This window comes from Schistocerca piceifrons, chromosome 8 (assembly GCF_021461385.2).
Source record: "Schistocerca piceifrons isolate TAMUIC-IGC-003096 chromosome 8, iqSchPice1.1, whole genome shotgun sequence".
Classification (NCBI taxonomy): domain Eukaryota; kingdom Metazoa; phylum Arthropoda; class Insecta; order Orthoptera; family Acrididae; genus Schistocerca; species Schistocerca piceifrons.
The window spans coordinates 65,020,164-65,034,003 of NC_060145.1; the positions used below are offsets into that span (position 1 = coordinate 65,020,164).

Here is a 13,840-nt window from a genome sequence, read left to right on the forward strand (position 1 = left end):
GAGCCCTACTTGCACTCCACACCTGAGGCCAGCAGTCTTCACTGCTTTCGTCACACATCTGGATGAAATGAGGATGGGCGTCACAACCCAAGCAACAGACATCAATGCTGACATTAGCCACAAGTTGCAGAAGACTGGACCCAACATGCATGATAGCCACAGTCAAGGCCACCTACAAATCTCTAATGGCATTTATAGCCTCTGGGCCGGGAATGCACAGTCGACAGCTGTGCAGCTAGCCAACCAGGGATCAGTCTGTTTCTGTATTCCATACTGTGTGAACTCACATAATATTGAGCATTCTACCATGCTTTATGTGCTTAAAACTATGACTGACTGATTTCTGTGGTTTTTATCATAATGGTTTAAACACTTAAAAGGCAAAAAGTGTTTAGCGAACAGGCAAGGTACCTTATTTTTAAAGTGTAGTCATTCTTCAAATGTGAGGCAGATTCAGGCAAACCAGTGAGCAACACTGCCAAGGTGCAGGAACATGACATAAGTCTACGCAGTGTTAGCCAAATTGAAAACGCACCATTCCTTGTAAGATGGATGGCCATAGGTCATTAATGCTGTTGCCAACTATAATATTTGATGAAATAAACTACTGATTTTGAATTTTATTTACTGCATTCCACTGCTTGATTAAAATACTAATTTTTGTACGAACTCTCAACTAGATAGTATGGCATGGTACCATGTGTGTTTATAAAAGCTGGGCAGAAATTCTTAAGTCTATGCAGTCCACCCCCAACCTCTCCCAACTCAAAAGAATGATGCAAAGTAACATGTTATCAGTGGTGAAAACAATTGAAGTCATAAATAAATAATTAGATTAAGTTATGGTTTTAAGATCATTAATTTATTTAAGTTACACTGTTATTGTCCGTCAATAACCCTGCCACAAGAGAATTTTTTTTAAGTTACTAAACCGACTGAAATCTGGGCCTGTGTGTAAAATTCAGCATATTCAATAAAAACAGAACTACAAAGGCAATAAACCCACATAAATAAGTAGAATCAGCTCCGAACACCTCAGAAATAAATTGTGGCTAACTTCTTCATTAAATTTACAAAAGCAATAAAGAGGTGTTTGGGAAAACAGAAATCTAAACAGGCTTACTACATATTACTAGATTAACACTGTCAATAAAAGGTAAAACATTTATTCTGAAGTATTTATTTAATGCTTATAAAACTTCTGTCCACGTCTCTCTCACTTAGGAGAGAAGTAGCATTCTTCCAGAAAAAGCTAATAAATAACGTTTAAAACACTATTCCTCATTCTACAAATAATTATTTAGCAAGGTGAAAAATGTGCCCTGAATACTTACTACCCTTCAATACTGAGGAAACAACATTACGTAACAGCAAGAGGGGGAAAAAAAAGGACAAGTACTTTACCTAAGTCCTTCAGCCACATGAGTTAAGAGTTGACGCATCTCTGATTCTGAAAATGCAGTGCCAGTTCTGTGATTTTCTACAATGCGATCAGCAAGGCTACCACCATTGCAATATTCATTCTGAATTATCATATGGTCATCTTCTGCCCATGCAGAATAATAGCGCACAACATGTTGGTGCTTTCCCAGAACAGCATGAGCATATACTTCATTGAGAGCAGCTTTCCTGTCAACCAAACCAGTAGTGTAGAATGCAATAAACAGAAACACTAAATACGCTACTCTGACAAGAAATACCCTACAGTTCAACCATAAAATTTGGGTCAACAGAACCGTCCAATTCCACCAGTCTGCTTCAACCCATCGCGTAAAGGTGTTAGGTGTTATGGTCTCTCTCCGTGTGTGTGTGTGTGTGTGTGTGTGTGTGTGTGTGTGTGTGTGTGGGGGGGGGTGGTGGTGTTGTTTTTCATAGTTGTAGCTGTTGGTTTTTTTGTATCAGGGCCATTCCGTGCCAAGTGGTCTAATATCAAGAAATGTTCCCATCATGGATTTTGATGAAATTTTGTATGAACATTCACACTTGTTCTCAATGAACACCGGTAAAGCTTCAGTTTCAGAAATTCAATACTTGCAGAGATAAAGGCACTTGTTTGAAACCATAGCACAGCTTCCAATAGTGCATCCTTGAATTTTCAGCAACTTTGAGATGAGATATCTATGTAAGTATTTGCATGAAAGAAACAAAACTTGGTCAACTTATACAACTTTTAGAGCTCTTTAAAGTAAAATATTAAGAAAAGGATTTCTGAGCAATTTTGATATAGATAATTTGAAGCTAAGTTGGGCAAAAAAATAGCTGTTTAAAAAAAATGCGAACTTTAGTTTTTATATCTCCAAAAGTAATTGTGTGTATATGAAACTTTGCACACCATAACTCACCAAACAGGTCTTAGAATATAAAATTTCATTCTCCTATTGCTTTCCATTATTTCACAAATCTAGGATAAAGTTGACAATTTTTCAAAAAGTGCTAAAAATGGGTATTTTTAGTCAAATTTTTCAAAAAAGTGTTTTCTCCAAACTCTTCTAAACTATCGTCATTAGAAGGAGCATATTCTAAACTATCTAGAAAAGTGGATTTGGTTTTGCAATGCAAGCATATAAGGCCCTAAAAAGTAGCATCATCAAAGAGGCACACTGGAAGTTTGAACACATTTTTCTGGCACTCAAATTATACCTGAAACCTTTTATTATGCCTAATAAATGTTTATTAGTGCCTTGAATAATTGAAATAAAAAGATCTGGTAAATAGGCAATGAGACTGTCAGAAAAACTTGAAAACTATGAGAAGTAGCCCTTCTGCTTTTATCGTAAGTTTTCATCTGCATAAAACTCTTCTCATTTGTAAAAAAAAATGAGAGAGAGAGAGAGAGAGAGAGAGAGAGAGAGAGAGAGATAATTCAATGAATAATAGCTTCATATTTTTAGTACTTCTCAAAATTGTAAATATTTACAAGTGGAAAATGAAGACCTAATTTGTGGATTCAATTGTATAAAACATTTTTCCAAAAAAGAATTGGTTTGCTAGAATCACGCATCAAGTGATGTAAATTTTCCAATCAATAATGCAGAGATTTTAATACCGAGGTGTTGTAAGCTGTGAATTTTTGTCTTAAAGTTATTAGGGAAACATGTGAAATTGGTTGGTTAAACATCTACGAGTTTTAATTTTGTGTTTAATCACACTTAAATGTAGCCTACTGCCTTGGTAAATACGTAACCACTAGTTTCACAGAGAAAATTCACAAGATTCACTGTTTATAGAAAAATTAATGGCAACAATTACTTTAACAATCAGACTTTCATTATTGTGAGCCTTGTTTGAACAATCAATATTTCAGTGGCGTGTTTGCAGCATAGTGAGTGGCTTGGCTGAGTGTGGCTTGTTAAGCGATTCGTAATACCATCGAAGTTTGTAATCTAACTTACAAAAAATTGTTTTGATTGTGTCTTTTATAGCATATATCAATTATTAGATTTTTTCATTGGTATTATACATTGTGTATTCATTCAGTAGCAATTTGTCTGAAATTTAAGCAGATTATAATTTGCACTTAGAGGCCAAATACATTATTTAGTTGCTGGTTAGAGATGGATGCAGAAGGGAACAGCATACCTTCCTGCTCAATTGGGCAAGGAGATAGTGGAACAAAGTGTCATATCACTTTCTTTGCCAAAAAAGCTGCTTTAAAATGGTTTTTAGTGATGAGGAAAAAGAGTTGTTGGTCCGACATTCTGAAGCAAAGCTGGACAATACCTCTCAAGTTTGCCTACACCATGAAGCCCTGTTATTGACACAATATGAGAGGTTACAAAAAAATGCTTCAATCCCCTTGGGAAGGTGAATCATAATGTTAAGGCAGGAATTCACACTCTTGATACTGAAACAGCTAATAAAGCTTCTGATATGTTGAAGAAGCATCTTATTAATAACATGAAGCCAGGGTCAGAAAATTTGGCTGGCTTGCAGGACTACCTTAAATAAACACTTGGACAAAGCTTTATCAGCCTCATCATCACATTCTGATGAGGAGTTTACACCAAACGAAGAATTAAATAGTAGTTTATTGTCTATCGGTATTTCACCCCTGAAGAGAACAGTAAGTTACAGAGATAAGCCCCAATATGTGAAGAAGAAAATTCAAAAGGCTCAAAATGTGATTAAAAACAGAATTGTAAAGGCAATGGGAGTAAATCAACAAATTGAAGATGCTAGTGAAATTACGGAATGTGGAAACTCTGCCGACTATGCACATTTGCTGACTGAACTGAAAGCCAAGATGCAGAATGCAATTCATAAAGAACAGATGCAAATTTTAACCTTGGCACCTGTAAGTTGGACAGTCAGACAAACAGCAGCTCAGTTCGGCGTGTCCGAAAGAATGGTGAAGAATGCTCGGAAGGTTAAGGCAGAGAAGGGCATTCTGGCACTTCCCAAAAATAGGCAAAGCAGGAAATTACCAGCAGAAGTTGCTAGTAGAGTGTAAAATTTTTTTGAAGATGATGAGTATAGTAGGGTGTGCCCTGGAAAGAAAGATAGTATTTGAGTTAGACTTTTAGATAGAAAGACATACCATGCAGAAAAGATTGTTACTTTGCAATTTACGGGAAATGTATGTTATCTATAAGAATATAAATGGTCCAGAAATAGGGTTCTCAAAGTTTTGTGAACTTAGACCCAAATGGTGCGTAACAGTAGGATCAGCTGGAACACATGCAGTTTGTGTCTGTGCAATTCACCAAAATGTTAAGCTTATGCTTAGCGGAGCTGGTACACGTGAAAATTATAAGGAGATTCTCAGCAAGGCAGTTTGAACTCTAAACAGTGTATGCTACATCCCTGTGAAAGGTGTCCTGGGCCCGAAGCTATAGCATCTGAAATTGCCAGCTATTTCCTAGGTCATGAGCCACAGGAAGTTATTGTGTTTAAGCAATGGATACATACCGATCGGGCCACACTGGACACGAAGCAAATGGTAGTGGATGAAAATATTGAGAATGTAAAAAATAAAATATGGAGTCTGTCATGTCATCATTACATTGCCAAACATCAAAGCTTGCATCTTAAAGGCCTTAAATGTCATCTGAAAGACGAAGAGCTTGTTGTCCTAATGAATTTTGCAGAAAATTATTCTTTTATCATTCAGGATGCTGTGCAAGGCTTCCACTGGGACAATAGTCAAGCAACAATTCATCCATTTGTTATCTACTTTCGTCAAAATGAGAAAGTAGAATCTTTAAGTTTTTGCAATATCAGTGACTGACTGTGGCATGCCACTATTACAGTTCACGTTTTTATCAAGGAGCGCATCAAATATATAAAAGCACGGTTTGCACAGATATCCCACATTCATTATTTCAGTGATAGCTCCAGTGCTCAATATAAAAATTTCAAGAATTTCCTAAATTTGTGCTACAACAAGAGTGATTTTGGAATGACAGCCGAATGGAATTTTTTTGCTACTAGTCACGGGAAATCACCTTGTGATGGGATTGGAGGTACAATAAAGCGGTTAGCAGCAAGCTTGTAACGGCCACTTAATGGACAAATTCTTACTCCCCTAGATCTGTTTCACTTCTGCTCTGAAAACATTAATGGAATTAAATTTGTTTTTGTCAGTAAAGATGAAATTGAAAAAAATATTGTGTCACAAGAAGAGAGGTTTAAGCTTGGACAAACTGTAGCAGGCACTAGAGAAAATCATCACTTTTTACCTATTGATGAAACAACAATTCACGTCGGCAGAGTTTCAAATGATTGTTCATCTTTTCTAGCTAAAAGGGGCCACAGTAATGAAGGAGGCATATTAATGTCTGCTCTCCAACCAGGACAATATGTTGCATGCATCTATGAAAACATGTGGTGGATTGGGAATATCTGTGAGACCTCCACAGAGCAAAGGGATGCATTAATGAACTTTATGCACCCACATGGTCCAGCAAATTCATTTTATTGGCCACCAAGAAGTGACAAGTGCTGGGTTCTGGAACACCACATTATTGCAGTTATTCCAGCTCCATCAGTAAATTCGTCTGGCCATCAATACACCATTCCTCTTGATATTCATCATAAAATTAATGTAGCATATCAAAAATTGAAATAGTTATATATAAAAACAAAGATGAGGTGATTTACCGAACGAAAGCGCTGGCAGGTCGATAGACACACAAACAAACACAAACATACACACAAAATTCAAGCTTTCGTAACAAACTGTTGCCTCATCAGGAAAGAGGGAAGGAGGGGGGGGGGAAGACGAAAGGAAGTGGGTTTTAAGGGAGAGGGTAAGGAGTCATTCCAATCCCGGGAGCTTGTGTCTGTATGTGTGGATGGATATGTGCGTGTGTGCAAGTGTATACCTGCCCTTTTTTCCCCCTAAGGTAAGTCTTTCCGCTCCCGGGATTGGAATGACTCCTTACCCTCTCCCTTAAAACCCACTTCCTTTCGTCTTCCCCCCTCCTTCCCTCTTTCCTGATGAGGCAACAGTTTGTTGCGAAAGCTTGAATTTTGTGTGTATGTTTGTGTTTGTTTGTGTGTCTATCGACCTGCCAGCGCTTTCGTTCGGTAAGTCACCTCATCTTTGTTTTTATATATAATTTTTCCCACGTGGAATGTTTCCTTCTATTATACTGAAAAATTGAAATAGATTAGAGGAAACAATCTAAGGAACCCAAGAGTGCCTTCTAATTTTACACAGGGCACTTGAATAATTTTACTATCAGGCTTGGGAACCTGTGTAAAGAATTAAGAAATAACATTGTTTCTATTTTTACTCTTTTGCAATTCAGACTTAAGCTAGGTCCTATTCATCAGGACTTCTTATTTCACTTATCCCAGACATCAATAAACATGTATAAGGCAAAATAAAAGGTTTCAGGTATAATTTTAGTGCTAGAAAAATGTTTTCAAATTTCCAGTGCACCTCTTTAATGATGTTACTTTTTAGGGCCTTATATGCTTGCATTGCAAAACCAAATCCACTTTTCTAGATAGTTTAGAATATGCTCTTTCTAATGACGATAGTTTAGAAGAGTTTGGAGAAAACACTTTTTTGAAAAATTTGACTAAAAATACCCATTTTTAGCACTTTTTGAAAAATCGTCAACTTTATCCTAGATTTGTAAAATGATGGAAAGCAATGGGAGAATGAAATTTTATATTCTAAGACCTTGTGTTGGTGGGTTATGGTGTGCAAAGTTTCATGTACATCCCACAATTACTTTTGGAGATATAAAAAACTAAAGTTCGCATTTTTTTTGCCCAACTTTGCTTCAAATTATCTATATCAAAATTGCTCAGAAATCCTTTTCTTAATATTTTACTTTAAAGAGCTCTAAAAGTTGTATAAGATGGCCAAGTTTTGTTTCTTTCCTGCAAATACTTACAGAGATATCTCAAAGTTGCTGAAAATTCAAGGACGCACTATAGAAAGCTGTACTATGGTCTTAAACAAGTGACTGTATCTCCGAAAGTATCGAATTTCTGAAACTCAAATTTTACCAGTGTTCATTGAGAACATGTGTGAATGTTCATAAAAAATTTCATCAAAATCCATGAGGGTCATGTGGGAGCCTCTAGACCACTTGGCATGGAATGACCCATCAATAGTTATGGTTGACTCATACTGATCAAGGGAAATGACTGATTCTAATTTCCATAGTTTTATGTGTAGGTACTGGTGTTTTGGTATCATCAGCTGTGGTCAAGGGAAATGTCCAATTCCAATCTCCGTAGTTTTTGCTGTAGGCGTTGGTGTTTTGGTATAGTCAGCTGCAGTTGACCTATATAGGTCAAGGGAAGTGGCCGATTCCTGTAGATTTTGTATTTTTTTTTGTTCGTCATTTTGAGCGTTTTGGGATCGTGGTGTTATTTTTACTGTTATATTTAGTTTGTCCCCTCCCTAAAAGCCCCAGTTTCCCGTGGTTGTCCCGTTAGTTTGATTGTATTTTAGGAGGGAGATGTTGCTGTCTTATTTATACGTATTTTCGTGTGTTACAGTGTGTATGTTGTGACATCATTGGCACCATATTGGAGAAACTTAGAATAGCCATTTCCGCCATACTGATGATGTCATAGGTCAAAGCAGACAGGTGGAATCCGACACTTCTGCAATCCCTAAAATTCAAAGGACATTTTAAATTAAGTAGGATTCAACATTACATGTAGACTGAGATGCAGGTGGCCCATGATATCACAAATTTAACAGCGTCATAGCAACTTCTAAGTCAAATTATCGCATCTCAAAGTAACTAAAATTCCGGACTGCACAGAAAACGAATTCTACAGTAATAACAATATTATTTCTTACTACATCGGTTCTGCCATAACTATGTCAAGGGTGCTCACTTTTTACACAGCTCCTATAACCAAAAAAATTAAAAAACCTCTAAATGCAAGGTAACTGAGCAGCTGAGTCTGAACTTAATAAGGGTGCGCACAACATTTGCCATAAAACCATAGCCCAAACACTTCCTAAGCACACTATACCCCAGAAACCTTCAAATCTGAAATGTTTTACATCAATCTAATTAAACATTGGTATTTGAAGATGGTTGCCATGATTTATGTCAAAACATGTTTCCTACACTACCCTAGAAATATTTTAACACTACACAAATTATTAAACACTTACTCATTAGCACTGCCAGCAATTGGTTTTATACTCTTCTTTACTGCATATATACAACCATCAAGTCTGTTGATACACTTAAATACAGTTCCAAACTCTCCAGTTCCAATAAGTTCAAGTTCATGAAATTCCTGGAAAAAATATGGAAACAAATTGTTAATTCTTATTTATATTTTTTCAGTCACTGCTTTCATCTTCCAACATGTTCTCAAACTAGTCATTTGTAATAGGCAAAACTGAAAGATGAATATACCTGTGACCAAGAGCCTTCTACAGACCTAAGAGCAAATCCTGACAATTGTCACCGCCTTCTAAGCAAACCCTCACTATCTGTCTTCATTTTGTAATAACACAACACATTATCTACAGCAATTTCTTCAGTGCCTTCTCTCTCTCTATCCAAACAGCAAATTATATTGGTTTTACTGTTCAGCAATTTCAGTTGACAGTTTCTTCACTGTAGAAGCAGCAGCAATTCATAATAGTAGACAATAAGAAGGAGAGTAGATAAAGTTGCAGTACAAGACACATTGTGGAAGATATAGCTTTATAAATAAATGAGAATACTTTAGCACTTAACATATATACAATATACAGGAACAAACAAGTTCAACAATATTATAAAAAAGACAGTTGCTACTCACCATATAGTGGAGATGCTAAGTCTCAGATAAGCACAACAAAACGAGTCATATAAACACACACACACACACACACACACACACACACACACACACACACACACACACACACACACACACACACACGAGATCATTGTCAGCTGATGAAGCCGGAGACTATGATATTTGTGTGTGTGTGTGGGGGGGGGGGGGGTGGCTGCATTTGCACAAGTGTGTATATGTCGTCTATTTTTGACAAAAGCCTCGCTGACCGAAAGCTTATTTTCTGACAGTCTTTCCGTTTTGCCTATCTGTGACTATATATGGTAAGCAGCAGCTATCCTTTTCATAAAATTGTTACATTCCATTATGGATTTTCAACTGTTTAACAAAGAATTTCAGGATGATCAGGTCACTACCAATTTCTCAAGATATGTCTAAAATGTAGGGCATCTTCCAGTTTTTAGGAAAGTTTGCTATCAAGATGAATGAGTTCACACTATCAAAAGCATTAGTTGCTGCTAAACACACACAAAATGCAAAACCTTGTTACGTCTGACAAGGATAAAAAAGTGAATCGCATAAGGAAGGGCGAGAGACCCAATTTTGACATAATAATGCTAATTACACAGATATAAAACATTAGACTCTATAGAGTATACAGAAATTATTTCACAGAAAAGATTCCTATGAAACCGACAAATTACCTTCATGACAATTTAGCGAATTTAAATGTCTCGCCTGCTTAAAGCTAACAGAAGCCCCCCAGCTTTATGACTTTAACAGTGGCTCTTATGAAAGACTGCAATACAGAGACTCACATGATTACTCACACTGATGAAATATTTGTACCACACAGTTCTGACTGCAAGCCAAAATAATAAAAACGCTATACACAATATATAGTTGTATGTTTAACCTTGTGGTATCTTGAAATATTTGAATCATGGAGAGCCAGCTTCTTTGTAGGTTGTTCCACTTCAGTATCTGAATCATCTGATGCTGCCTGGATAGCAACCGAGCAACCATGTGAAGGCGGAGGTGGTGATCTACAAAGGAAGATTAAGTACTGGAATATTGATGAAAGTTGCTGTAAGATTTCAATAACTTAAAAGTATTATACTTCGCATACACATGAATAAGAGTTTGGGTTTAAACTGTTATGTTTAAAAAAAAAAAAAAGTAGCAGGAAACGCTTAAGCACTAAACTGACTACCTCCCCATACTGACACACACAGCAGACGCTAATTGTGCAACACTGTACAAATATGACAGAACATCACATAAAATACCACGATACGCACCCCACAAGACTCCTCTTGGATCTAGATCTCTTTTTGCTTGAAAGAAGCATTCCAGTTGGCGTGAATGGGTTTATGTTAGCTGCTGGCTTGTTGTTATCGCTGTTTTCTCCTGTTGAAGCTTCGGGGGCGGTAAATAATCTTGATCGAGGACGCCCATTTTGTCGCCTGGCAAGACAGAGGTTGGAACGACGTAAAAACGGCGTCGAAAACGCTGTTCCAGAACTATTTTCAATTATTGTCTTCGGAGTAAGGGGCGAATCGAGAAGCCTGAGTGCACGGACTCCTTTGTACGGCGGGGAAAGGGACATCTTTAAATTAGTAGAGTTTGTCACATCACCACAACTGTTAACACTAAACTCGCGATCATGATAATCTAGTCCAAATTGTAAACTTGATTTTTCTTGCTGTAGTTTAGGAGCTCCGTCCTCATTCGAAGTGTCATGATCAAAAACCGAACTGTTGTTAAAATCATAGTTATCATCAACCGACGAATCAAAATCTAAAATCCTCGAGCCTGACTCTTCCATTTTTCGAAAACTTCATACATTAAAACGCTTCACAAAAACACAAGCCACTAAATCTTACAAAACGAATGGCGGCAAATCATAACTATCACACGTTAAACCGGTAACCAACCACTTCGCGGGATTCAGAGGCAAAGCGAATAATACGAATACCAACATAACAACATCAAAATACGACTGTTAGCAGTTTCGATTGTTGAATTTTACTTCATTTCCCACTAACGACCAGTTTTTGAAAATTTAGTCACAAGAAACTTATAGCTGCCATATAATCATCAACAATAAATGGAACTCAAACAGCACTCCACTTATAAAGACGATTTTTGACAAACGCTGCAACTTTCTGAAACTGAGAAATAGAAATTATTTCTAGATAAACGTGACATACAGTTTAATATTAAACAAATTTTTCGATCATTGGTCATATGAGAGAGCAAGCTATTAAGGAAGGACAAACTTAAACAGGGACAGTGATACATCTTTCAGATCAAGATAATTTAAATACTGGAGTACTTCAAGGAAGTTTGTTTGGCTCAATACTGTTTCTCATTTACATTAAAGACTTCCCACTATATGTTACACAAGATAAAACAGTGTCATTTGTTCATCACAGCAATAAAATAATTACTGGGAGGACAGCAGAAACATTAGGAGTAGAAGCTGACAAGGCACTTAGAGGAGGCCACAAATGGTCAACAACGCTTAATACAAAAATACTAATAACATGAACTCTGATACAAATAAAAAAGAATTAACACAACAAAGCTTAAATTATGTAATAAGTTTACAGCATGTGCTTGTAGCACAGAAGTTTTAGGTATTTGTGTTGATCAGTAATTAAAATGGGAAATGAAGATATCAGGGTACTTGGAAAAAGAATTAGCTCAGCACGCTATGCCCCACGATATTAGCAATAATGTTTAATAGCTCGCTTCTAAGAATAACATGTTTTGCAGATATATGTACTTCTATCATCAATTATGACATACTGTAATACTCTGGGGTCCAAATGCTCACAATATGGAAAGTGTGTTCAGACAGCAGAAACAGGCCGTCACAATAATAAGGATGAGTCATGAAAAGGCCCACTGCACCGAATGTTTAAAACATGGGATATTTTGAGAGTTGCAAGTTCTTTCAAACTACAGTTTTTATGAAGTAAACTTGTAGCAATGAGTAACAAACATCTCAACACAGGATCACCAAACCAGACACGGCAGTTGCTAGTATCTGTATAGAAAGAATAGCGTTAAGACCCAAATACTATGTATTACCAAGGAGTCAAACTATACAGGGCGAGTCGCGTAAGACGTAACACCCCCATTATTCCGGGGGCGATTACACGTATCGACAAGCGGTGTTCGGCGAATCATAGCCTTCGACCATTCTATGGTCGAAGATCATAGCCGACTATGGGGCACATACTTTGGTACATGCACAATAATCACAACGTTTATATTGACAGATATAATGAGGCAAGTACATGTTTTTTAAATGGGACGCTATACTATTTTACCATCATCCGAACGCTCTGGAAAAGACGCGTATAGTGATGTAACGCATGTTGCTATTGTGATTCAAACTTCGCTTAAAAGACGCTGGGAAACATTGCACGATTGAAGGCCGAGGCGGTCGGAAGCGCCTGTGACCAGCAAGCCGAGTTGCCGTGCTGTATGCAGCATGCACGGCCTACGCGACGTAGGTAAATCCTCATACGCCCTCTTTTAAGCAAAGTCTGAATCACAATAGCAACATGCGTTACATTACTATACGCGTCTTTTCCAGAGTGTTCGAATTATGGTAAAAAAAGTATAGCGTCCCATTTAAAAAACGTGTACTTGCCTCATTATCTCTATCAATATAAACGTTGTGATTATTGTGCATGTACCAACGTATGTGCCCCATAGTCCGCTATGATTCACCGAAAACCGCATGCCGATATGTCCAATCGCTCCCGGAATAAAGGGGGTGTTACGTCTTACGCGACTTACTCACTATAATAAATTACCAAAAAATCAACAACATAAAGGTACATGTAAACTTGAAACATGTCTTACACTATATTTACTAAAAAATACTTTTAGCTTGGTTGAAGAGTTCATGCAATAAAAATTATTACAAATAAATCATTAGGGTGAACAGCAATAAAGTAGCTAAACTGGCTGGGATATATTTGTAGGCTAGGCAGCACATGTCTAATTTCGTAAATTATCCCACATAATCTAAAAATCGATGTTTATTATGAGAGGAGTCATGTGATTCATTTCTCTTGCTTGAATCAGGTTCTAGCTGTTCCTTTAATCTTATCTTCCTTATTTCAGTGATAAATAGCATCTCCATATTGTGAATTTCTTATGTAGATCATGTTTTTCATTATTCTTATTTAACATACTCTGTTGTAATTAAGTATCTAGGAAGGTAGAATGTTGACATCCATACAAACAAATTTGCCTACAAATGGATGAATAAATAGAAAAATATGAGAAAGGGAACACATTCAAAACTCAGCCAAAACCTTACCACAGTTATCATGTGAGACTCTTTGAATTTTATCAGGAAATGGACCAGCAGATAACTGCTTTTATCAAAAGCAATCATCATTCTTCATTTGTACTGATCACCTAGTGCTAACAGACACTTTTTTTTTAATTTGGTAATAGAGGTTTCAGACAAAGTTTTAATACCAAATAACAATATATGTTTGTGTGGAGACATAAATAACACACAAATGCAATGGATGAAACCAACAGCAATCTCATGTACATTGTCCACATTCGTTGCAAATACAGATATGGAACA

At 36.8% G+C, this 13,840-nt stretch overlaps 1 protein-coding gene across 1 annotated transcript in view; it reads right to left on the reverse strand.

The window, feature by feature from the left end:
* LOC124711233 (wee1-like protein kinase) overlaps positions 1-11,165 on the reverse strand; it is a 102,096-nt gene extending 90,931 nt beyond the window's left edge. Inside the window, exons 1-4 of the mRNA XM_047241194.1 lie at positions 10,518-11,165; positions 10,133-10,262; positions 8,597-8,724; positions 1,405-1,629 (exon numbers count right to left, since the gene is read on the reverse strand). Coding sequence (XP_047097150.1) covers positions 1,405-1,629; positions 8,597-8,724; positions 10,133-10,262; positions 10,518-11,044 — 1,010 coding nt within the window. The 5' untranslated portion in view covers positions 11,045-11,165. The remainder of the gene's footprint in view (positions 1-1,404; positions 1,630-8,596; positions 8,725-10,132; positions 10,263-10,517) is intronic.
* Between the last annotated feature and the right edge of the window lie 2,675 nt (positions 11,166-13,840).